This window comes from Strongylocentrotus purpuratus, unplaced genomic scaffold (genome assembly GCF_000002235.5).
Source record: "Strongylocentrotus purpuratus isolate Spur 01 unplaced genomic scaffold, Spur_5.0 spur5_scaffold_20, whole genome shotgun sequence".
NCBI classification, from domain to species: domain Eukaryota; kingdom Metazoa; phylum Echinodermata; class Echinoidea; order Camarodonta; family Strongylocentrotidae; genus Strongylocentrotus; species Strongylocentrotus purpuratus.
The window spans coordinates 10,788,812-10,815,161 of record NW_022145606.1 but is presented as its reverse complement, the minus strand read 5'-3'; the positions used below and the strand labels follow the sequence as shown (position 1 = coordinate 10,815,161).

The 26,350-nt window shown below is 37.1% G+C and overlaps 1 protein-coding gene across 1 annotated transcript; it reads right to left on the bottom strand.

Moving 5' to 3' along the window:
• Positions 1-728: 728 nt before the first annotated feature.
• Positions 729-23,108, bottom strand: LOC115927216 (zinc transporter ZIP4-like). Its single transcript, XM_030992743.1, has 12 exons — positions 22,696-23,108; positions 17,263-17,553; positions 15,497-15,704; positions 14,635-14,825; positions 11,526-11,691; positions 10,343-10,512; positions 8,724-8,870; positions 6,227-6,370; positions 4,413-4,485; positions 3,240-3,392; positions 1,358-1,545; positions 729-1,117 (listed from the first exon to the last, which is right to left on the bottom strand). Exons 1-12 carry the CDS (start codon positions 22,993-22,995, stop codon positions 980-982), a joined length of 2,169 nt encoding a protein of 722 aa, XP_030848603.1. The 5' UTR covers positions 22,996-23,108; the 3' UTR covers positions 729-979.
• Between the last annotated feature and the right edge of the window lie 3,242 nt (positions 23,109-26,350).

The window sequence follows — 26,350 nt, the reverse complement described above, 5'->3', positions numbered from 1 at the left end:
ATTATAACAATTTTTTTTTTTTTTTTTTTTTTTTTGGGGGGGGGGGATAATTTCGTATGTATTTATATTAAAGGGCAATCCAACCCTTGTAATAAGTTGATTCGTATGAAAGTAGAAAAATAACAGAAACAGAATAGCAAAAGTTTGCAATGAATCAGACCAGTACTAGGGAAGTAAGGAATGTTTGAAATGTGAGATCACTAAGCCTATGCGAATGACAAATTGGTAATTCGGCCAGTGGATGTGATGCAGGACTTGGATAACTCTACAATTGTTCGTGTACACAAATATCATTAATTTCTGTTTTTTCTCCCTTGGGCCACTACTCAAAATTTATTATAGATAACATATTAGTAAAAGTCCTCTAAAAAGAAGAGACCATCCTGTGTAATACATTTTCACATTTTAGTCATTTTATATGTTAGAACAGATGGGAAAGTAGTCCAGCACTACATCACATTTACATTACCGCCTCAGCCAATTCGAAGTGCCCATACGTAACGTAAAGTGATTACTTTACAACAAAAAAGATCATAATTTTCGTATATTAAGTCATATTTAATTTAAACTTTCATCAGTTTGCTTCCCTGATTTGTCTGCTTTCTTTTAGAGTAGTTGTCTGTGGGTTGGAATTCCCCTTAAGGTTTTTCTGTTTACAAAGAGTTCTTAGCACTGGAATAAGGGTAGTGTTGGGTAGTGTTGCTGTCCCCCCCCCCCTCCATCTCTCTCTCTCTCTCTCTCTCTCACACACACACACATTATGTTATCCGTCCTATATGTATCTCTCAACCCGCGGTCTGCTCGCTATTTATAAGGACCGCTATTTATAAAAGAGTGCTATTCATTCAGTCCCGCGTTATGGATAGCGGTCCTTATGAATAGCGGTCCTTACGAATAGCGGTCCTTAGTGATAGCGAGCTTGACCCCTCCACTCTGACCCTCCTTTCCTCCCTCCCACCCCCTCACGGCTCATGTTCCCCTATATGGATAATTCAATAGCGTCCTCATACAGTGCTATTAACAGAATAATCCCAATTCCCGCCAAGAATCCAATATTCTGCAGAATAGCCACGGTGACCTTGTTGCTTTTTCCGTCGTATTGGTGTAGCATCGGAAGCTGAAAATGATGAGAAAAAGGGATACTTTCTGTTATACGATGGAACCTTCTTATAAGAAGCAATGATAAAACAGGAGATCTGCTATAACAAGGTGATTTTGCTGGTCCCATCGCTTTATATATAATTATATTTGTGTTTAACCCTGATATCAAATTTGCGAAAAATATAAACATATCTTTGGGACGATTCGGTAAGTTTATCGGGACAACTTCGGGGAAGTTCGTGCAGCTGCTTCTTACCATGTCGACGAGTCCAACGTAGAGAAACATGCCAGCGACAGAAGCGAAAATCCATTCCCGAGCCGTCTCGGTCTGTCCGAGCGGGATCCCGATCCACAAGCCGATGAATGCCGAACAAGCGCACATCATATTCAGCAGGAGTGCCGTTCGGAGTCGCATGCCCTGCTTCATGAGTACGGCCAAATCACCTACAGGGAACAAATTAGAATAGAGTCGAACAATTCATTTTAAAGGCCGGCTGCAATAGATTGATAAGGAGTGATTAGACTACCCAGGGTGGTCACTGACAGGTGGCTATCTCATCAACTCAGCTCTCAATTAACAACAGAAAAAAGGAACACGGGGACCAATGGTCACCGATTAGGCATTGTATATAGATAGAGGGAGCAAGTAGCTACTAGTAGTACAGTGGAACATTAAAGTCACTGTACGCAAACATGTAATTGGACATCAATAGTATTTCTCGAGTTGCATAGTATTCATGATTGGTGATTGGCAGGTTTTTATCATTATCGTCATCACTTACTTTGACCACATCACAATCATTTTTATCGTCACCATCATCACCATCATCATCAATAGGCCTGTTTATCATTTTCATCATCGTCATCATCGTCATCACCTTCACCATCAGCTAAATTACACTTATCATCTCGATCCTTCTCCTCCTCCCCATCATCAATTGTTTACACCATCGACGTCATCATCATCACCACCACCACCACTATTTTTCACATTATCATTTTAGCCATTGTCCTTATTATCATAACCATCTTAACTATCACAATCATTACCAACCCCCTTGCCATTATCGTAATCATCACCAGCATCGTCCTCTCCTTCACAATGAACATCATCGTTATCATTCATCATCATCATAATCATGATCACCATCATCATCATTATCATCACCCCCTTCTTCACTGGAAAACGAGGTTTATATACCTAGTTCTTAATACTAATACGAATATTTTAAAGTCCACTCCAAATTTTATTAAGTTAAACCGAAAATGGAAATTCTTTTTGCCCAAATGATCATGGGCCCGGCAGCCAGTGAGCAGCGCCAGATCGACATTGCTCTATTCCTAATTGTTGAACGCCAGATCGAGAACAGTTATATACTTGTTGAGTCCAGAGTGTAAATGCGGTTCCTGTACGACCATCACCACAACCACTATCATCATGGTCATCATTAAATTCGCCATTATAATCATCATTAAAATCACATTTTAATCATCCTCATTCTAGCTACCATCCTCACTATCGAAATTGTCAATACCATCAACACCATCATCATCATCATCATCGTAATCATCATTATCAAAATCATTTCATCACCATCATCATCATCATCATCATCATCATTATCACCATCACCACCACCACCACACAACCACCAACATCAGCATCGTCAATATCATCTCCACCACCATCATCAACATGCATCAATAATTGGTTCGTGCGGCAGTTCGTGGCAAAAGACATTTGTACTTTTTGGAAGACCACTGTTGACATTAAGGGTGTTACCTTCTCCTCTCATCAATAATCACAACCACCATAATAAGCATTATTTCACCATCGTCATCATCTCAAACCCTACTTTTTCATTATCATCACCATATCCTCCTTTTCCTTTCCCTCTTCATCATCACAACCAACATCATCATCAACACTATTTTTAGCATTATTTCACCATCGTCATCAACTCAATCCCATTATTTCATCATCATCACCATATCCTCCTTCTCCTCCTCGATCCTCCTCCTTTTCCTTCCCATCACCACCAACATCACCATCATCATCACCATCATCATCACCATCATCACCATCATCACCATCATCACCATCATCACCATCATCAGTGGTAGACGAGGTTCGTTACCTAGTTCGTGCGGGAGCTCGTGGCAGAGGACAGCTATACTAGTTGAGAGTCCAGCAGCGATGCTCAGTGAGAATGCTGCACCTATGGCTAGACCGTCACCGAAGTTATGCAGCGAGTCGCCCAAGATTATCATCATTGCTACTGGATTGCAACCTTGTAAGAAGAAGAAAAAAGAATCATAAACAGTCGGGAAAAAAATTAATTAGACAAGGACAACAAATAATGGTAGGCTCATAGTCATGAAATTCAATAATATTCGATTGAAACCAAAGATATTGAGAGATGAATGATACAAAACAAATGTACCCATCTATATATTCAAAAAAAGGATTCTTCAAATACCTAATAGTGTCAATGAACAGTCGTAATATAAATAATATCAGCACTAAAATAGCATCGTAGGCTTAGACTTCATAGTGTGAATATAATTATGGCCCAGATTATGGAAAGATGAGCAATACAAATAAATATTATAAATTCTAACTAAAATATGATCAAATGATAACCTGAGAGTTTATGTTTAGTATTAAAGAGTCTTTCATGATTCTCATAAACTACTACTACTACTACTACTACTACTACTACTACTACTACTACTACTGCTGCGGCTGCTGCTGCTGCTGCTACTACTACTACTACAACTACTACTACTTCTACTTCTACTCCTACTATTACTATTACTAATACTGCTACTACTACTTCTACTACTACTTATAATAATAATAATAATAATAATAATAATAATAATAATAATAATAATAATAATAATAATAATAATACTCATACTGCTCATACCACAACTACTACTACTACTACTACTACTACTATACTTCTACTACTACTACTATTACTACTACTACTACTACTACTACTTTACTTCTACTACTACTACTACTACTAAACTTTACTATTAATACTACTAAAACTAATTATAATATTAATTATTATCATTACTATACTGTGCTACTACTACTGCTACTACAACCACCACCACCACCATCATTAGTGGCTTCAGGCTTTGCGTGACGCAATTCAGTTACCCCTTAATACACAGCAATCAGTATAATTATTATTATACTGTACTACTACTATTACTACTACTACTATACTACTACTTCTGCCACCACCATCATTAGTGGATTCAGGCTTTGTGTGACGCAATTCAAAACTTACCCCTTACACAGCAATCAGTATCTTCGGTCGGGAGAGGTAGTTCAGTTTCAAATGCCTTTGCCTCATTAGCTGTCTATGAAGGAGAAGAAAATGATACGATAAACTTTGGTATCTTACGAAAACCGCACCGTTACTATGTGGAGCTGCTAAAAATTGTATCAGGACAATTACCCACTAGACAATCACCCCCATGAAAACCGGTCGGTTTGTCGTCGATTTGGCGGTATGACAGAAGCATGACTGTGATATGGTAATTCAGGCAAACCAGGAACCGTTTCACAAAGCCATTTTTCAATGACAAATGACAGAATTCAGTGACAAATCTGCTGATAACCAATCAGAACCAAGGATTTCAGTAGCTTATAACAAAAACTGTCATTTGTCACTGATGACAAGTTTTGTGAAGCAGGGCCCTGCTCGGGACCGACAACATACCGATGTACACATGTCATTAGAATGAATGGCAAATAGACAGTCAGTTTGGTTGAGAATCGGACTGGAGTCAGGGTATTTTTTCGGTGTGACTGCAGAAGTATTCGGAAGACGGTCGATTTTGGAGGATAATAGATGTCCTCCGTTAATGAGACAAGTTTAGAATAATTTCTAACGATCTTAAAGACCGTCAATACCACTGGGCCAGAAGGGATTACACCCCACAGCGAGGTCACTGACAGGTGGCTTTCTCATTAACTCAGCTCTCAACTAACATAAGAAAAAGAGGATCATGGGGAACAGCAGGCACCGATTTGGGAAGTTTTCTATAAAGAGGGAGCAAGTATAGCTACAAGTAGGACAATGGGCTTTAATAACCATCAACTTTTCGCCTTTATACTCATCTTATGAAACAAATAATACATGTCTTTAGCTTGTGCATTAGTATTATGCACTGCACTTGGTTAAGTCACAATGAGACGAATTATAAAATGGCTCTAGTATTTTAAGCATCGTGATTGGTCAATACGCGTCACATGACATTGACAAATTTTTGATGCAAGCACGATTTTGCAGAAATGAGTGCAGAAAAAGCGCAACAAAAAGTTATATTGCACGTGACCATGGAGATCCAGTGCGCGCGCGTACTTGTAGTACGCGCTCCCTCGAGTGCATTGCAATTATTGTAGGCTACGCGTAGCTAATATTGTACGCTCAACCATGATCCCCAGCGCAACGTACGCGTAGCTTAGCTCTAGCATGGACTTACTAGACATAAAAAGCAAATTTTTATTTTACTTTTGCCTTGGATTTAGGCCTGTTTTGACTCTTGGATTTTATAATGAAGCCAGGAATTTCAGCTGTCTGATGTAGATTCGTCTCGAGACCCACTGTAGACCTCTGTGGATTTTATTTTTAATCAAGGCAATGAATCCCATTGACTTTTGGTAAGCCTGCAAGGTCTTAGTAGAACCAACCTAACTCTAGATCTAGATCGAACTCTCGTAGACTCTAACTTAAGATCTAAAGTTTCGTTTGTTGCTATTTGTGTCGCTATTTTATAAAACAAATAACGCACTTGACCAATCGTGCGAAACGTAAATGCAGTGTACGCTCGGTTTCTTCAGATGGTGCTCACTGTGAACTCGCCGCAAGCGGCTCGTTGCACAGAGCGGCACCAATCTAAAGAAACCTCGCGCGTACTGCATTCACCGCTATTACACTCTGGGACGTGCGTTATTTGTATACAATGAACTCGAATAGTCTCGTTCATTATCCTACTGTGACTTACCCTGCGTGCAGTGCACATCCACTAATGCACTTGCAAACATGTACCGTATATATATTCAAGAAGCAAAGAGAAGAGGTAAAGTGATGCTTACTAGTTCGCTCTTTGATTCTGAGAGAGATAGACCGTTTTTGCCAGTAGCAAAAGATCCTTGTCCCGACATAGCACGCCCTTGGTGCCCGTTAGCTGTCATCTCTACATCCGCCGATTGTGTATGGCTGTGATGGGAGTGACCACACTGTCAAAAGTGAATAAAATCATTTAAAGAAAAAAATTTAATCATTTGATAATATAGATGACAATGACGATGAAATATCATATTATTATGTTTTAGTATCGAAAGAATAGAGAGGGAAAGAGATTGGGAGAGAGGGAGAGAGAGATATAGAGAGGGTGGGTAGGAGGGAGGAGAGAGAGGGAGAGAGAGAGAAGGGGAAGGGAGGATGACGAGATTTGAAGAAGGTACGAGGCACTCTTCAATTAATTATTTGGATTCGTTTATTCCCATTTTATTTACCGAGTAAAGCCAACGCCCCCCCCCCCTCCTTACCTAAAAGCCATAGCATAAGACCCGCCATACGTGTTAACCTTCATTACGCGCACTGGAGACAGTGCATTGTTGCGTCATATAAGAAAACCTACATAGGCACAACAGCGCGCTACATAGCGTAACTTTCGCTACTAAGGAAATATAAACACACACAAACTGAGAACGTGTAATTAAATGCACGTTGTTCTCACACACATCATTATAGTAAGCCTAAGTATTGTACCAACCATTTCTCATTACAGCTCTTGGATTATAATTATACAAATGGATTATGTGAAATTGATTTTTATTCTCTTCATGATTATAATGGAGGAATTCATATAAGGTAGGAAAACGCTTCAAAGTTACGTACATTTTTGATTATTCGATATTTGTTTTTCACGTTCATAATTAGTAAGGCCTTAGATCTAGATTAAAGATAACAAATGTTGCTGATGGATGAATGCTGTTACAGAAGTTACTGGGAAGTCGTAATAAAAAGGAAATAATGACAAACGATCACAACAGGGTTATGAACGCAAAGAAAATACATTCGCACACAATTCGATGTTAGAAACATCGACTGTCAGATTGTTTTCATGCTTGCATGTATTTGCTTACTCTTGTGTTTGTTATTTTGCTGTGATAAATGGGGTTTACAGCCATTCTAGTATTTGAGCAAAACCAATAAAGGCAGTATTATGAATTTTCGTCAAAATGTATGTAGACCTACCAAAGGTCGATAAGGATTTTCCTCAACGATGTTCAACCTTCTACATAGCACATTACCGCGATATGGTCGCAAATTAACTGTTACGTAATATATTTTTCTTCATGAATCTAGAATTCAATGTACATAGTGTTCTCTGCTTTTTTTTAATGTTTCAATTTGTTTGTTGCTTGTTTTTTTACTCGTTATTAGTCTGTTTTATATTCATTTCTGCTTGAATGTGTTCGGTTTCCGTTCATTATACCATCGAACAAAGCAGTCATGCTTTAAAATATTTTTCCTTTCTTTTTTTTGGTCAACAAATACGCGTTGTTAATGTTTGTCACATGTAAATCTAATAAGGTATTAAAATGGATTCGTAGTTTCTTTTCAGGATTCTTTTAAAAGGAGGACGAAGGGGTCCGTGTTTCTTAACTGTTTGATTAATATTTTCTAGTTTTGTAAGTCTGACATATATCTTGTAGTTCATAAACCGTATTCAAAATATCACCAAATGTTCAAGTAAACAAAATGAAAATATCACAATAGAATATAGAAACTGCGTTATATTAATCGATCTTCTTAGTAATATTATTACCTTCAAGAAACTCTTAAGTTGCTCCTAGACGAAGAACGCACAAATATATTTCTCCGATTTTTTTGATTTTTTTATTATTTTTTTTTTTTTGTATCTGCTTATTCAGACCAAGCAATTTAGAACTATCGAAATTAAGACAGTTCAGAACGCATAATTTTGGTTTAAAATGGCGGCCTACTTTCATGAAACTCACTATCTGTTCGAAGAAGAAGACACATTATGTGTTTTTGATTTTTAATCTGCTTTCATTTTCGCGACAAAGCAAGTCATAACTATTGTTGTTTGTTAAGCTTTCATTATAAAAAATATAGGTATTGGAAGACTGTTCAATTGATTCTTGCAGTGGTGGTTATTTTACCTGACTGCTAAGAAAGCATAAATGCTTGTTAGTAAGCAACCATAGGACCGACGGCTTTAGGTCCTCTCCGAGAGACCTGGTAATGAGGACTAATGTTGTTTGCTATGCTTTCATTATAAATAACATAGCTATCGAAAGACTGTTCAATTGATTCTTGTATAGTGGTGGTTATTTTACCTGACTGCTAAGAAAGCATAAATGCTTGTTAGTAAGCAACCAGAGGACCGACTGCTTTAGGTCCTCTCCGAGAGACCTGGTAATGAGGATTAATGCCTTACCGAAGGGCACTATAGCGCCTTGGATTCGAACCCGGGTCGCCGGATAATGAGACCCCTGCTCTACCAACTGAGCTATCGCGCGCCTTCTGGAATTCACATGATTTAAAATGGCGGCCTACCTTCGTGAAACTCGTCAGCTGCTCGAAGACGAAAAAGACGTAAATGGCCATCTCGACGACAAGACACTTCCAGATATACGCCATCTCCGGGCTCGTAGGCGCATGAGCGCTGTGACCGCTGCTGTCGTGGGTGTGGAGACCCACGGCCTGTACGAGATAAAGAAAGAAACGTTTACGTATGAATAAGTACGGTGTGTTGGCTCAGTCAGTAGAGCGTCCGCCTCACAACCGGGAGGTCGTGGGTTCGAACCCCGGCCGCGTCATACTTAAAGGCGTTAAAAGATGGGAGTTGTTGCTTCCTTGTTCGGCGTTCAATAATAAGGGATAGAGCGCAACGTCGATCTGGCGCTGCTCAGTGGCTGCCGGGCTCACGACCAATTGGGCAAAACAGAATTTTCGTTTCGGTTTAATAAAATTTGGAGTGGACTTTAAAGATTATTATTATTATTATTCATTGACCATTTCATGAAATTTGATTTCTACTTCTTGATAGAAGTAAAACATGATAAATTTATATAGCGCAGCTTTTATACAAAATATATTCAGCTGCGCTGGTTACGAGCTCCCTTTTACTAAAATCTTTTAAAAAAATCAGATCTCTCAGTACAGATAATAAGACAAGTTACATACAGTTAACTATATTATTTATACACCTTTTAAATTTGATTTGATTTTTTTTGTCCCCCTTTTCTTTTCTTTGTATTTCAAGAATGAAAGATGGACTGGTTAGATGAGGGCATTTGTTGAATACTCTTAGATTCGATCTTTGGCATGTAACATTATCAACAACAAAAAAAAAATATATATATATATATATCTGGACAAATCAATTGTTCACATGCTTAAAAAGTGACAAAACTTGGTAAGGGTATATAAATAATTTATTTGTTAATTGTACATAACATTAAACAATATATATCGTCGCTATATTTCATACTTACAATCAATCCCATCTTATGCATTACCAGTCAGCAAACAAAAGGGCTCAAGAAAAAGAAACAAAAGAAACGTGCATTTCTCTCTTGAGATATCAATACCCATTGCTTATACCTGAGGTAAAACGATGTAGACTAAGACAGTATCACAAGTAAAACAAGAAAGGATGGTGAAATCCATTTTTAGAGATAAACTGCCCATTGATTACCATTTGGTAAAAGATGTAAGACAGCATTACCAGTCAGCAAAGAAAAGGGCTCAAGTAAAATGAAGAAAGAGTGGTGAAATCCCTTTTAGGGATAAACTGCTTATTGCTTACCTGGGGTAAAAGATGTAAGACAGCATCACCAGTCAGCAAAGAAAAGGACTCAAGTTAAAAAAAAAAGAAGAAAAAAAGAGTGGTGTACATGTATCCCTTTTAGAGATAAACTGTCCATTGCTTACCTGTGGTAAAAGATGCAAGACAGCATCACCAGTCAGCATAAAAAAGGGCTCAAGTTTTTTTGTAAAGAGTGGTAAAAATCCCTTTTAGGGATAAACTGCCCATTGCTTACCTGTGGTAAAAGATGTAAGACAGCATCACAAGTCAGCATAGAAAAGGGCTCAAGTTAAAAAATATTTAAAAAAATAAAAAAGAGTGGTGTACATGTATCCCTTTTAGGGATAAACTGTCTATTGCCTACCTGTGGTAAAAGATGTAAGACAGCATCACCAGTCAGAGTAGCCACGGCTAAAGCTATCATTGTTTGTATGGTCTTGTCATAGAAACCTTCTGACATACAAGGGACGAACAACCCACCGAGCACCGCAAACAGGCTGATGATGAAAACTGCTAGAGTCCCGTATCCCCACACTAATACAGAAGAGACATTAGAATAGAATACAAAATCGATTATTTATTTATTCATTTTTTTTTAGATTAAAAGTTATTTATTAAAGCCCGACTGCAATACTTGTAGCAACTTTCTTCCTCTATATAGAAAACAATGCCTAAGCAGTGCCCGTTGGTCCCCCATGATTCTCTTTTTCTTATCATAATTGAGAGCTGAGTTGATGAGATAACCACATGTTAGTGACCAGCAGGGTGGTCTAATTTATCCTAGCCAAACGAGTGCAGACGGGCTTTAAACAATAGATTCTATCAAAATATAATGTTAGAAAAGAGTAAAAGATTGAATATTTATTTATTCATGTGTTTCTCAATCTATTTACAAGACAACAGATTCCATCAAATATACCCAAAGTGTTAAGTAGTCTGATTTTGAGCTTTGATTGTCAATTACGCGAGTTTTCACCGTAAATAGATAAATACAGTGCAATTATTCATTCATAAATTAACTTAAATTTGTATGCCTTCATACAGAGGTCATCAGGGCCCTGTTTCATACAAACGTGTTTTTATCTTCATTCAAATTTGCTCTAACCCAAATATTAAAACGTCACAATTTCAATAGCTTATAAATGGTTTTTTATCTTTGTATTTATAACAAGCTTTATGAAACAAAGTCCATGTCGAGTTTTTGGACATTTGTTTTGGACAAACAATTCCTGAGCGAAAGTGCACAAGAGAGGGATTTTTCAATGACGCACCCCAAAACGGAAGGCGAGAGTAATAACAAGTAATACCGTGAAAGAAGTTTATTACATTCATCAAGACGCACATAGCTGGTGATAGATCAACATAATCACTAATCAGTTACTAAAATCAAAATATTATTACTACCTCTGAGTCAATGAACCCCCAAAATGGGAGGCATTAGTGATAACAAACAAGAAAGTGAAAGAAGTTTATTACATTTATTATGAAAAACAAGGATGGTGATATATATCTAAACATTTACACTAAATCACAATATTTTTACTAACTTTTTGCTTTGGAGATATCCGATGGCTCAGTGGTTGTAATTTCGCATGCTCCACTCAAGATTTGTTGCACCAGTGACGGAGAAAGTTCGTTGAACTGTTCTTCGGTAATTCCAGCTTCATGGTCAATACCGTATATGTCTAGTAGTTCTTCGCTCGAAAAGCATGTCTATAGACAAGAGAGAGAGAGAGTGGTATAAAGTAACAGGGGGAAATCCTTTATTAATCTGATCTATTTATTTAAATACAGTGATTAAAATACATACTTTCAGCTTGACATAGCTGTTTTCAACATGTCCCTACATGGTACATTATTAAGAATACAGGGCACTCTACTACGATATTGAGCCGATTTAGCTATTCCTCTTCTAACGAAGCATTTAAATCCAGCTTAAAACCCTTGAAATCTTCATTTTTCGTCATCATAATGACTGTTGAGATATGTGGTCATTAAGTTTTCATATGTTTGAATGTTCGTGTCAAATGCTAATGGAATGTCTTCCAAAATCAGATTCGTAGTCGGATCCTATGTTGTACGATGGGATTTAGAGTATATAGTAGTCTATCCGCCATACTTGTACGTAGAGTTTATTGAACTTTGGCTGATAATGAAGGCGAATTCAAAGACTTTCGTTGACTCAAAGAATGAAAAATGAAAAATGAAAATACAACCAAACCAAAACCAAAAGACAAAAAGACAAAAATGAAGAATAACTAAACTTTACCATACTTTTAAAAACTATAATCATTAGGGTGAAAATAGTGATGTGAAGGGAGGGGGATTGATTGCAAAAGTCACAACCTATCTGAGGATTTGATTATACCTCAACGTTTTGTCGTTGATAGGCTATGTACATAATATGTCAGATATAAAATTGGATTATTCAGTGACAATTTAAAGGCATGTCATGAGAAACTATTTATTTCATTCACATTAAGACTGTTTCACCCTATATATCCATTGTCTTTTAAAGGCTTTTTTACAGCATTGTTAAAAGTAATCTTATTGTATTATTTAGCGAACCATTAATCCCGCTTTTTTTGGCCGACAAAATGAATAGGCCTGATCGGAAAGAAAAATACATATTTCAAATAACCGGGTGCGAGATTATAACAACATTTATAGACTTGAATTTTTTTTCTCACTGAGATACATGGAATGTTAACCTATTGACTCCTTGAACCGGACAGTCCAACTCTTGAGAAAAGATCACCAGCTGATCAGCAAATGATATACGAGCATACAACCCTGATTCCCCCTTTTTCACTCTCGAATTAGTCCCATGGACGCAATTGGTTTAAGCACCAAGGCCCTGTTTCATAAAACTTGTTACCAATAACAAGTTCAAATCACAAGCTACTGAAATCGTGGCTTTTGATCCGCTGAGAGCAACTTTGTCATAGAAATTCAACATTTGTTATTCATGACAAGTTTTAAGAAACAGAGCCCTTGCAATCGACACAATATTTGCCTTTACCAAAAGGGTGAAAAGCTCTCAAAATAAATACATCGAAAAACATAGATAGCATTTAAATTAATGGGACATGTTTCGGAGTTTCAAACTCAATCCTCAGGATGAATTTCACAAACGAACTGAACACAATCAAGTTGCTTTTATATAATCCCTGCCTTCTCTGATTATATTAATGTTAAATGTCAGATTTAATAAACAGTTGGTAACCATTTTAATTGCTTGCTTCATGAATTAAGTACATGTCATGAACAAAATACAACGTACATTATTCTGTTATCAATTTATTAACATAATCCTGATCAGAGCGCGGATACCAAACGAAAATCAACAAAATGTATTTGGAACAATAACATATATACATGTGGCACTTATCAGTTTACATAATAGTGATCTATATTCAAAGATTAGGCACGATGTGCATAATATTATAACAGATAAGGACATAATAACGTCCTTGTTTTCACGAAGTGAGGAAAATCGTAACGCAAAGTGAATGCATTTTTTTTCACTACCGTTACTTCGTGAAAACAGCGACGATAATAGTAATGGCATCATACATGTTTATCACATGCCCTGTTGAGGGCCAGAGACGTGTTGATAATATAATAGGCCTGTTTTCATCAGCTCGAGATTGCCAAATAACCCGCTATTTTAACTGTCCCGATCGCAAGTTATCAAGCTAATTTGCATCTTCATCTAGCCTGCAGTTGCAATTAGCGGGATAATCGGTCGAGATAATCATTCTGAGATATCTTGGGCTAGTTTGCAAAATATCCCGCTATTTGTCCGGTTCGTTTTTACCAGCCAGAAGACTAGCACTCTGCGCGAACGCTGAGCAAAATATCTCGAGCTAATTTCTCGAGCTCGAGCGTCGAGCTGATGAAAACGCGATTTGTAAAACTTCGGGCTTATTTGCTTATCAGAAACAGCGGGCTATTTGGCAATCTCGAGCTAATGAAGAAATACCTAATTATCACCTAATCATCACCTCTCTGACTCACAGCAGCAATACGGACGTGACTTAAGGGAAGAGTTTGGTTTTGAGTTTCTGTTTGGAAGTTTCTTCTGTCAAATAGGCAGCGATGTTGTTCAAGAACCTAAGCGGACCATACACAGTTAGCATTTTGTTTATGAATGATCAATAAAACATTTAAATATATGTTTTGGTATTAAACACATAGGACTGTGTTTGTGTTTGGCATGGTCTTTGATGAATCATGAGAGAGTAAGATTGTTCAAGGAATGATTGGGAAATGAACAGTGAAAACATATTGCTATAGAATGGCGCAAGTACTGATTGCGTCATAGGCATAATTAGCGTAAGCAGTTTGGCTATCGAAATACGCTTTGAGTACAACGAGCATTATCGTAATTCATCTTTTGACAAGTGTGTATGTTTGTTTGTGTTAAATTAAAATATATGTTTCCATAAGTGAATCAAAACATGGAATATATCTTACATAAGATTGATATGAAATAACATTTACTATATAACGTAGAACATGTCACTCTTCACTATCATTCCAGCCTCGTGTTGTGCGTCAAAAAAACCAGGCAGTTCGTTGACGCAGTCCTGTGTCAAATTATTGACGCATCGTGAGCAATTTGCATAACACATTAATTTCAATCCATCTTACCGTTGTAACGTTCGCAACGTGTGAATGGCTATGATTGGCGTGGTCGTGATCATCAGCCAATACCGTAGCTCGCTTCTCTATGCTCCGCCCCTTCGAGCGTGTTGCTATGACGTCCCTCCTCCTACGGGCGTGTTCATGGTCGTGGCCATCTTCCCCACCGATTCCGAGGTCTATCAGCATGTGCGCGAACTCTGCGTTGCGTTGTAAAGAGAGAGTTTAAAGAGAGTTTGAGTTAGACTATATAGAGGGAGAGCCAGGGAGAGGCGGGGGGGGGGGGGGGAGGGAGGGGTTATCATAATGTTTTATCATAACAACCGAGGAATTTCACAAAAGTCTGTAAAAATTATTCTCTGCAAATTCGATCGTCAATGGATTTTCCTTACTTTTACATTTAAAGTTCGCTGCTCCACTGCACAAACACCCAAATGGACATTTACCTGACTGATTTAACCTACCCCCCCCCCTTTTTTTTAATTTTTTTATAAATTAGATGCAAATGCCCAAGAAACATGAAATATTAATCATAGAAAACTTCATTATCACGGATTTTATCCAGGGGTATGTCATTTGAAAGTAAAGATTTGAACCTAAATACAACGTATCTGAATTGTCTCAAGTTGTCACTGTTGCCTCAGTTAATGGAGAACATCTGTTGTCCTCTAAAAATGCTCTTTGTCCGAGACATCGACCTTATAATTACAAGCAAATTCAATAACATCGAGCATTGAATTTGGAAATGTACGAACAAAACAATTACATCGTCCCAGAATGCTTTTACATAGAAAACATGATAGGGTTTAGAAGATCCCAGTGGGTTGATTTCTAGGCAGTCTCTACGATCGTCGTATTCTCTTATGCTCACCTTCCTCGGGAATGATGCCCAACGTCGCATACGTGTCGAAAATTGCCTCGGTGAAGTCCGTGGTCGAGGGCAGAATGGGTTCTCCTATGCAGTACCCTTGTAGTAGACCGGCGACCACGGCCTGCGCCGCATACTTGAGCTCGTCATCGTCAGCCCCTGCTTCGTGATCATTCACGGTTTCGTCGAAGACAGATTCAACGCTAAAGCACTATTAAATGTATGATAAAACGAGAGAGTTCGCATTTATTTGATTTTTCTAATCACCATCTGATAGTCCATGGAATGCTCATGATCGATCTCAACACCTACTTATTTAAGAATTTATTACGTTAAAGTTATATTTAAAACAAGATAGCAAATACTTTCGATATATCAACCAAACGCAATCTTAATATATTTTGTGGGTCACCTAAAAAGATGGCAATGGCGTATTAGGTAATCCAAATATGATTTCTATGGGACATAGAGTACCGAAGCTGTGACGTCATAAAAATCTATTTTTAGAATTTCTCAATTTTTTCTTCATTTTCCGAAAGAACATCAAAAATAATGTCCAAATGTCGAAAACCAATTGAATATGTTAAATATTGGCTGAGATATGACTATCTGAATAAATATACTCCCCATAGGAACTCAAAGTTATATGCTCTGGCTCCTAATGGTTAGAAGCCAGAGCATATAACACTGAGCTCCCATTGGACATATATTCATTCAGATGGTTATATCTCAGCTAAAAATAGATTTTTGATGACGTCACACTTCTCCACTCTATAAAACATAGTATTGTTATTTCCCTGTGATGAGATATTTATTCGATTTTTTTAAAGATTTGTGTTGTTGCTTTAATATATCTTTGATTTTTGATAGGCCTGCTATTATTGTGTAAATATGTTATGAATAAAACGTTTGAACTTTTTGAATGTGTAGCTTATGGCTTCTAGGCTTCGTTTCGTTTTTTTCTGAATTCTTAGCAGCGTACATAATTGAATTTGTGCATGCGTATATCTTGTTGACATGCTGTCAAGTTTACCTTTTCGAAATCAGTATAACCAATAATCTGTTCATATTATCCCATTTTCCACCTCTTATGTATCATATATTCTTCTACTATTCGAAAATTGTATACCTTTACCAATTACCAATGTTACAGATTACTCTTACGGACGCAAATATGTTATTGGTCCCTAGATCGTCACGTGATATCGATTGCGTGGATCTTAATTAGCTCTTCCACTCCTAGCCTTATTTTTCCTTTTTAATCCGAAATGTTTTAATTCTCCAAATAGAATTACTACAAACCAAAACAAAGTTAATACAAATAACATCATTCAGAAATTAAATAAATTACAAGTCAAACTAAATGTATACATTTTCTTTTGCACCCAATACAGTATACAGAAGGAGAATATTTGAAATACTCGTTTAAACACATGTTTACGTAACAACAACATAAAACAATGCTTTGTTCAAAACATGTTAATAATCTTTTAATCTTGATCTAAGGAGACACGAACGAACGAAAGTAAAGCATAGTTCTAGCCCTGAATATAGAGATTCAACTTTTTAAAAACATATATAAAAAAACAATACCAAACACAAAACACACTCACAAAACAAATTACATTCGGTCCTTCTATTCCTCATGCATACGCACATACTATAGTCAAACAAACACACCTTTATACACCCAAAATAATGTTATATTACAAACTCCACCAGTCAATATTTGTATTATAAAACCTATGTCAATATTAAATGCCTCTCACCTTTGCGTTTGATGACTCAGCATAGCTGTCATGGATCGATTCCAAGATTACTTCCAGGTCATTCTCAGTCAAGGTCAAGTTAGACGAATCAGGTGCCGCCATCTTGAGTGACGCCATCACCACACTTTCAGTGAGATCTGTGCCGCCACGACCGGCCTGGCATACCGCCACCATCTCGTACGCTCCGAAGAGGAATAAGGGACTAGCACGGAGAAACTCGACGTCATCGAGTCCGTCGGCAACGTCGATATCGAGGCTGGAAAAGACGTCAGATGTGAAGTCATGTTGACACTAGAACAGACGGAGGAGAAAGAGAGCGAGGATGTAGTTTAGACCTTCTAAAGATTAACTCAGGGCAATTAATCTCGTGTTTTATTGCCTTTAAATTATCAGCGTTATTTCACGTCTTGGGTGCCACAAGACGTCTTTAGGTGTACCGTGAGAGAAATGAACTAAAGATCATTTTTTAATCCATTAAAGAAATAACACTCTACAGACAACTAAGTGTCTCTTTTTTTTCTCGCTCCTTCGCAATTTCATTCAGAAACGATGTGATTTCAGGCAATAAAGTGCTAAATACCCAAATTAGAAGTCAACGAAGTTCCAGAATGTCTTTCGCATACATAACATTATTACTTATCTAGTGTATTATGCAAATAGCAGTTAACTATACAAGAAATGTCATTGTTTGTTTTGGCTCGCTCCACTGAATCTCAAAGTTTAGGGGCAATATGAGTCCGTTCGTGTGTTCATGGCACTTGACGTGTACCAGCGTGATTAAACATAGAGACTTATAGATTTGCACAACGGAGAACGTAGACTGCCCTTTTAAGGCAATGTGACGTCCTTTTAAGGCACTGGCAGTGACGTCACATTGCCTTAAAAGTACAGACCACGTTCTCCGTCGTGTAAGTCTAAAAGTCCCTAATGAAACTCCTATAATGACTTGGGATTAGGGTGACGCAAAATCATTTATATCTCTAAAGGGTGCCGCGACAAAAAAAGGGTTGGAGAGTCGCTGTCCTAAATAATTCTTGTTTGGAGCACGTCATTGTGACATCAGCACATTTCAAAATGATGCACAAGGTTTTTGAAACTACCTAAAGTTGGTTAAACCCCCCAAAAAGCGATATGCTTACGAACCAAATTGAAAGGAATGACAGGTTTTGTACTTGTCCTATTCGGAAAAACCGATGAACACGTCCCACTGGAAACTGGAGCCCGGCACGGGATGAGCGCGTCTTTGCCTATTGAGAAATCCTCTGTAAACACACAACGACCCTCGCACGAGCGCACACCCGAGCCGATAGCACGCAACCCCTATTCCTAATCACGCTCTTCACCGCATGTATTCATACAATGATTTGCACGAGTGAATCCGTATTATGAAATGCAACATAAATACATCAATACTTTGTAATATATAGACCAAAAACAAAACCGCAATGAAAATTTGACAGTAATATACATCAATAACAGCAATAGTCGGTATTTCTCTTCGCGTATGTTTAAAGAGACACACACAAAATATTTAAAGGATTCTTGTTGTATTACGATGTCAGCGTACAGGTGTCCTGTCTAGCGGCAGTTATGTCACCGGACCTTATGGTGGTTCAGGGTTTCGAGTCCTTCGAGTCCGGTGGTGATGAAAATGAACATTCACCTGCTATTAGGCCTATACAAAAAAGATGTTGTTTTGCCCTTTGCTACCGACCCAATTTCTTGAAATCTACGGTCGGCTTTTTTTAGCAATTTCTTTTAAAAGCGTTTTTTAGAGAGAAAAAAATTTCTATTAAATCATTCAAAACTGAGAAATATCAGCCCAAAGGGGTAGTCAAAGAAAAAAAAAGATTTCCGACCGACCGACCCATGTTTTGGCACCTAAAGGGCAATACAGCATCTTTTGTATAGGCCTTATCCTTTTAGTCCTACAATTTCCATAACGCAAATTGCATAAGTAATTGGCGCTCTCCTGGGGTGAAAGAGATTTGTCAACTGCTATGTTTAAGTACTTTGAATAAATTAGTTACGATTGTTCCCTGTTATACATTTTTCACCAAATATAATTTCTATCTTTCCAGCTATGATTTGTGCTCATTGAAAAGTAAAAGTTTGCTTATTGATTTGAAAAGTCTTTCCATTTTAAATAAAGCTTGGTGCATGATACATGTACAACTTTACCTCATACGTCACATTTTCAACGAAATGGCTGCGCACATGTCATGCTAAAAGGCATCAATTCGTGCTAAGAATAACTTTACTTTATTATCTCTTGTACACTTTCATTAAGAATATTGTACATCAAAGAACAGGAGTACATCCCATTTTTCAGAATACACGTATTCTTTAGGGTAAGGTTTCCTTTAATATACTTATAGGGCGTTGCAAAAAGGTGCAATCAATGGCAAATCCCCCAAATCAAGCGTAAGTCTTACGATTTATTGCAAATTTGCAATTGATCGCCACTCAGTTTTCTTGCAACGCCCCATTCGTAAGAGAGAGAGAGGGGGGGGGGGGGGAGCTAGATCTAGTTATTAAACTTAATTTAATTGTTAAAGCTTTAATCCTGAAAAAATCCTAGGAAATTAAGGACACTATTGAGGCGTTGCAAGAAAGTTGAGTTGCAATTGATTGCAAATATCAGATGCCAATTTTGCAACTTACAATCAATCGCAACTTTATTGCAACGCCCTATTAGACATCATTTTTTTAAATTGCTTTAGCGCCTTATCAGGGCGGCTCAGCTACAAACGTTTCGACTGATATGATGCTGTGTATCGCGGTAGAGTGTTATTTGCATTATAGCTGCGGTATAATTATAAAGGGGCAAATGTTTATTCAATCAAAAAACTAAAGGTTGTAATAACAAAATAGTTGTTTACATATTAAGTATCGATTTGTTAAGAATAAACAAACATGATCAGTTTAAAAAAAAAGGGTTTTGTATTCATGTCCCTTTCGCCAACAGTTTGACCAAGAGCAGTTCATAGAAAATATGAAATCAAGTGTTGTGAGCATGAGTTGGCCTATACTAACCGCAGAGAACTTTCTTGATGTAATTAATTTCTAAAAAGACCAGTTTCTGAACATATTCAAATTTATAGATGAACTACAATACTTGGAATCCAGATTACATGCATTACTTTTTGCCATGTCGGGCAATCCTAGGACGAGAACAACCTTTTTTTAAACAGTATGTACACACTTGTAATAATAGTAAACCAGTCAAATAAAGAAAATGATTGTAATTGATTTGTAATATTTTGTTGGGAACAGAAATAAAATAGAAAAAAAAAGTGAATCGAAAAGAAATGCATATAGCAGTAGAAGAAAAATACAAAACATAACAAATGGGATGATAAAAGTTAATATTATTATTTATTTCTGCCTTTTGGGGTCTAGCCTTAGGGAAGAGGAGCTTCGAGAGGGGCGCAAATACACAAAAACTCAGCCAGTATGAAAAAAGGGGCATATTTTCTAGGGGTTTTAAAAGGGCAATGGCCGCTGTACCCTTTTAAATCCGGCTATGTGTTGCGGGCCACATTCTCAATTGTTGATCTTCAATCTCAAAATCAATACAAAAAAGGGACTTGCCAGAAAATAATTGAAAAAAAGTTAGATGCATGTACTTCCTCATAGTGATACAATATATCCGTATCATGATTTATTATCTGTTTGTTTTCACCACGTTTTCTGTGCGTGCTGCGCGTGGGAACAATATTGCGATTTAACATGTAGTTTACATACATCTCTCATGCTCATATAATATAGTCTTATTTTACATAATTCTCTGATAGTCATAGGCCTAGTTTACATAATTCTCTCTTGCTCAAAGTCTTAGTTTACATAATTATCTCATGATAATAGGCTTAGTCTATGCATCACTCAATTTCCTTAGGCAGTAGATTAATTATAGATATGTTTTATCCCACAATGCACCACACTTGAAGGCTCGCACTCCAAATAAAGGCGTGGCCTTATGACTTGCTGGGTCTATATTCCAGGACGCGCAATTGTGGGTGTTATCATCGCATTGTGTGTTCGCTAGTGAGATTTTCCTCGTTTGATGTGTGAACAATTGAGATTCTGATTGATAAGATTCCCTTAAGCTTGACAATTGTGGAATGTCAACTTTATAGTATAAAACTACTGTGAAAGAAAGCAGAAAAATCAGATAAGCAGACTAAAGAAAATTTGAATGAAATCGGACAAAATATAAGAAAGTTGTCAAGTTTGTTAGGCCGATGGACAAATCGTATAAGGCCATTTTAAATTAGCTGAAGTCGCCATGTCATCGTGACGTAGTGCCGGACTATTTTCCCAATCTGTTTTAACAAACATGAACAATACAGAATATTGTTCTTCTTCAAAATGCATGAATTAGCCTGGTCAACTCCTTTTAGATGACCTATGATAATATGATTTCCATTATGTTTTGAGTACTGCCCCAAAGGCAAATGACACTTACGGGAAAAATTAACAATACTGAAATATATTGTGTACTCGAAAAACGGGAGAACTGTCCGTGACTCTAAGTTTCAACCCACTAACCAAATTGCCAATTTGAAGTTCGCATAGATGTAGTAATCTCATGATTCAAACAGTCTTTAATTTATTCAGTATTGGTCCGATTTATTTTAAATCTTTGGTCATTCTGGAGAAGAATAAGATGGAGGAGAAGGAGAAGTAGGAGGAGAAGGAGAAGAAGGAGAAGTAGGAGAAGAAGATTAAGCAGAGGAAGGATACTTCAAGAGAGCCATAATGTCAAAATATTCAAGCTCGTCGATTTCTTCTCTCCCCCAAAATCAATGACAGGCCATGTTATGTTACGGGCCTTATTTCAAAACTGGATGATTTAGATCAAGGTGTCCCTGAGAATAAGATTCATCGGGATTTCAGTTACAATGTTTGTCTGTGTTAAGTTTTATACAGCCTGTTTTTTAAAAGTATTTATCGTATTGTATCGTAGTTTCATGTGTTTTTTTTACCTTCATTTTGTTGTTTATAAGGTAGTTTCTTTCTTTTTCCATTTGTTCTCTATCCCTCAATCTCTTTGCTTCATTTTTTGTTCTCTCTCTATCTTTCTTTGATATAACTACATTCTTTTACATTCACCTTTCCTTCAATCGTATTCATTTTTATCTCCATGAATATCCCACCCTCTATCTATCTGTCTGTCAATATCTCTCCCCATTTCACTTTCATTCGAATATAACTCACCAGAATTTTGATGTGCCTTGATTTAATTGTTAAATATTTGTTTCGTCTTGCTGAACTTTAAGATTATCTGTTATGTATATTTTGTATTTTTCTGTTACAGCAGTTGATTGACTGACGAGAAACCCCGTTTTCGTAAACTGAAATAAAAGTTAAGAACGTGAATAATGAGTAAAAAACCTAATGACTATGTTAACTAAATTGTTTTTGTTTTACCTTAGAACAGTTATCGACCCGTTGCTCACAATCGATTCGTCCGAAAACTATTTCGACCAAACTAACAACTTGATCAAACGTTACATTCTGTTCCGGGTTGTTCAAAAAATCGAATTCTTCTCTCATGCCTGCCAGCTCAACCTCCAAAAGATAATTTCCAATTTCCACGTAGTCATCATCATTGTCGTGATCGTGTATTTCCCTCGATTCCCTGGTCAAGCTCGCGACCGTGATTGCAAGAAAGTTTGTCAGGATGGCGAGAAAGAGAATTCCGGTGCACACGGTACGTAGGTACGCCATTTTGAATGAAGAACTTTTTCTGTACTGTGCGCCTATGGGTGTGTTACATGCAACTGTTACGTGTAGTACGTGTCGTGTGCAGGCGGCGTGAAGACGCTCGGAGACATATCTATAATACATGTCAATATAGCATACTGCAAACAGTCTTTTATTGACTAAGTCTGCATCAATCCTACTGTGTTGATTTTTCCGAACGTCAAGCCACGCCCACCGAATCATCAATTTCGACCTTAGGACTTGGTATTTATTGCTTTGTGTAAACCTTGCAGAGGCGTCAAACATTTGTCAATTTCATCTGTCCTTTCTGCATTACTCGTAGATATGGTGGTCCTGAAGGGACATCGCGAATAGACGAAAACGCCAATTATTCACGACGAAATTCACGATATCGTCAATTTCGTCGTGAATAATTGGCGATAAAATTCACGACGAGGTTCACGCCTGGCTGGTTTCATCGTCAATTACGTCGTTAATTTCCTTCTACTGGCTTTGGCGCGCGGTATACAAAGTTAGCCCTTTGATTGAAGACGATTATGACGAGACGTTTTTACCATGATTTCTGTGTAAATGGTAGGTTTTAACTTCATATTATGCACTATTTGTATTTTATCTTTAACAAGATATGGATAAGGGTAATTGCACAGCGGAAAAATTACCCGGTATGCAATTAATGGTCTAGATGCACTCAATGCATTTTCCCATACGTTCATTTCCATGTTGTAATATGTATTGAGTAATGTAATGTATCTACTAAGTACTAGCACACTCAATTTCTCAAACTGAGTCAACAATGACTAAAAGAGTCGATGTAAAACTAATACTAATACGTAATATCAAGTAATACAATCTTTCCTGGAGATAGGGCATCAGTCTTGAGTGACGGTAATCTTGCATGTTGTGGAAGGATATCACACCATTCTCATCTGAGATCACTCCAGAGTGCAAACAGAGACTGGTAAATGCCACAACTTAGACACAGGTTCAATGACCAGTTAAGATGTGATTTCCAGAGGTATTGTAACAGTCTTGTGGAAGGAAGGAATGCCATGAACTGCACCACAAGTTTTTTGTTGAGCTCAGTAAAGGTGTATTTGGTCAGCATTTTCTGAAAAAGTACACCTTATTTATATGTAATTTCAAAGTTTGGAAGCACGAAACAATTTCAACGCACTTGGTATTTTGGCAGTATTTTGTAAATCTTCATGTACGTTTTTCTGATATCTTAGTTGTAGTAGTTTTTTATTTATTTACAACCATTGCTAAATGGTCTTATTTGGATCTCAAGTAACTTTAAAACAGAATAAGGTATTACATTGATTCCTAAGAAGAATTAAAAAGAGGACGTGCTTAATTAGTATGCCAAGTATTGATGACAATCTGATTATCACTTCATACCAATTTCTATAGAGTTTTAACATCTTTTTCTCTAAAGTAACTTTCTATGGGTCACTGGACATTCTTCTCTTTTCATGCCGCTGTTAGGAAGTATAGCAGAGGCATTATGTTTTCGGGTTGTCCGTCTGTCCCATTCTCATGATCGCATTATCTCAAGAACCGATCGATAGATTCCTGCCAAACTTGGGTCATTTATGTATCTTGCAGAGCTAATGAACTGTTCATTAATGCCCGTTTGACTAACAACAGGACGCTGTTCACTTTCCTTGGGAAGGGAAGCACAAACGGGGAATAAACGGAAGAAATTGCTTGGCTCGATGAAATCTGTCGATCAATGTGTCTTGAAAATGTGTGCATTAAGAACATTTCACCCGAGGTAGGTCAGGGTCCTGTTTCATTAAACTTGTTATCAATAACATCTGCCACAGATCTATGACAAATATACTCATAGTCATTCAGTCAAATGCAAGGATTTCAATAGCTTTTTGAACAATCATTGCATCTTGATATTGATAACCAGTTTCATGAAACGGGATCAAGATCTGCAGGAGCATCCATAGTTTGCCTCTCTAAACCCTTGGGTGTTTCACAAAGATCCTAAGTCGAACTTAACTCCAAGTTGGACTTAACAATTAAGGAAAACCGTTAGCATCTTAGAAAATATTTTGTAAAAGTTATTTCAAAAGGCATAAAATATGTATTCAAATCATTCATAATTTCTATTATCAAGGAAATTTCATGTTCTTGATGTGGAATTTATGAAAAGTCTAAAATACTTGAATTGATGTTTTTGAATATGTTTAATTTTAATGCTACCGATGGCTCTCCATAATGTTCAAGTCCAACTTAGATTTAAGTGTGAATTATGATTTTTGTGAAACACCCCCCTGGTGCGGTAGATGGTCAGCAAGACTTGTACACAATGCAATTCCTTAAAATGCTAGATCACTGCAATTGCAACAGTGCTAAAGGACATTTAAATCAAATTTAAATTTAAATCACATTTAAATCAGTATTTATTTTTGTTAAAGAGATTATTTTTAGTACAAATTCTTGACCATCACTTGTAATTCTAAATTACTTATGCTCTTTTGCAACAACCCTCATTGTGTCGTTGTGTTATGCACAAGTGAATATGAGAATAATTCTGTACAATAAAGATTTTCCTTGAAAATGTATTTTTCTCGGCATTGTTGTGTTATTCAAGTTGTAAAGCTACATGTACATTAATCTTGAGGTCTGGGTGTGGGTATCGTATGTCAAGAGAAAATGGCTATAATTCATTCTCATTGTTTATCCTGCAGTAGATTGATCGTTTTAACCAGTAAAATAAAAGTAACCTCACAAAAATTTGATGTTAATTATCTTTTTCAAAAATCCACAACGCTCATTTGCACATAATGACCTGTGTTAGGCACATGGTGTTAGGCCTACATACCCGGATTTCCTCATCTTAAGCACTTGGTGTCGAGCCTTCCTTATCTTTCAAAGCTTATTACTCAGCCACTATACATTTTCTACCAAAATCGTTTGGCGCATGCCACTTATTTATCTTTGACATTTAGTGTAAGTTTTCTTGGGATTCTGTGGGATTTATTTTCAATCATTACCACTACTTTTGTTTTAAAAAAAACGCCCCCCTTCCTCTCTCTCTCTCTCTCTTCCTCTATTGAATTTTCGCTCTCTCTCCCACGCTCTCTCTGTCTCTCCCCCATTCTGTTTCTCTCTCACTCTCTCCTCCTACCTCTTAATACCATGCTGATGCATTTATTCTACCTTTCTCTCAAGTTCTGTAAATTTATTGTTCGACTTTCTTCGTTGTGAATTGAACAGAGACTATAATTGATACTTATAGTATAAAAAAAACAATTTATTGCATATCACAAGAAAATCGTCCATATAAATCGATGTGAATACAATTTGCAAGCATTTATGTGCTCAGTAAGATATCCGCTTCGTT

What these genes read in the sequence shown, in the direction of transcription:
- LOC115927216 (XM_030992743.1), bottom strand. Translation starts at nt 22,995, where the DNA reads ATGGCGTACCTACGTACCGTGTGCACCGGAATTCTCTTTCTCGCCATC. An exon ending in ACGTTGCGAACGTTACAACG is followed by an intron (nt 11,692 to 14,634) that starts GTAAGATGGATT and finishes TCTTGTCTATAG; the next exon opens with ACATGCTTTTCGAGCGAAGA. An exon ending in CAGAATCAAAGAGCGAACTA is followed by an intron (nt 4,486 to 6,226) that starts GTAAGCATCACT and finishes TCTCCTTCATAG; the next exon opens with ACAGCTAATGAGGCAAAGGC.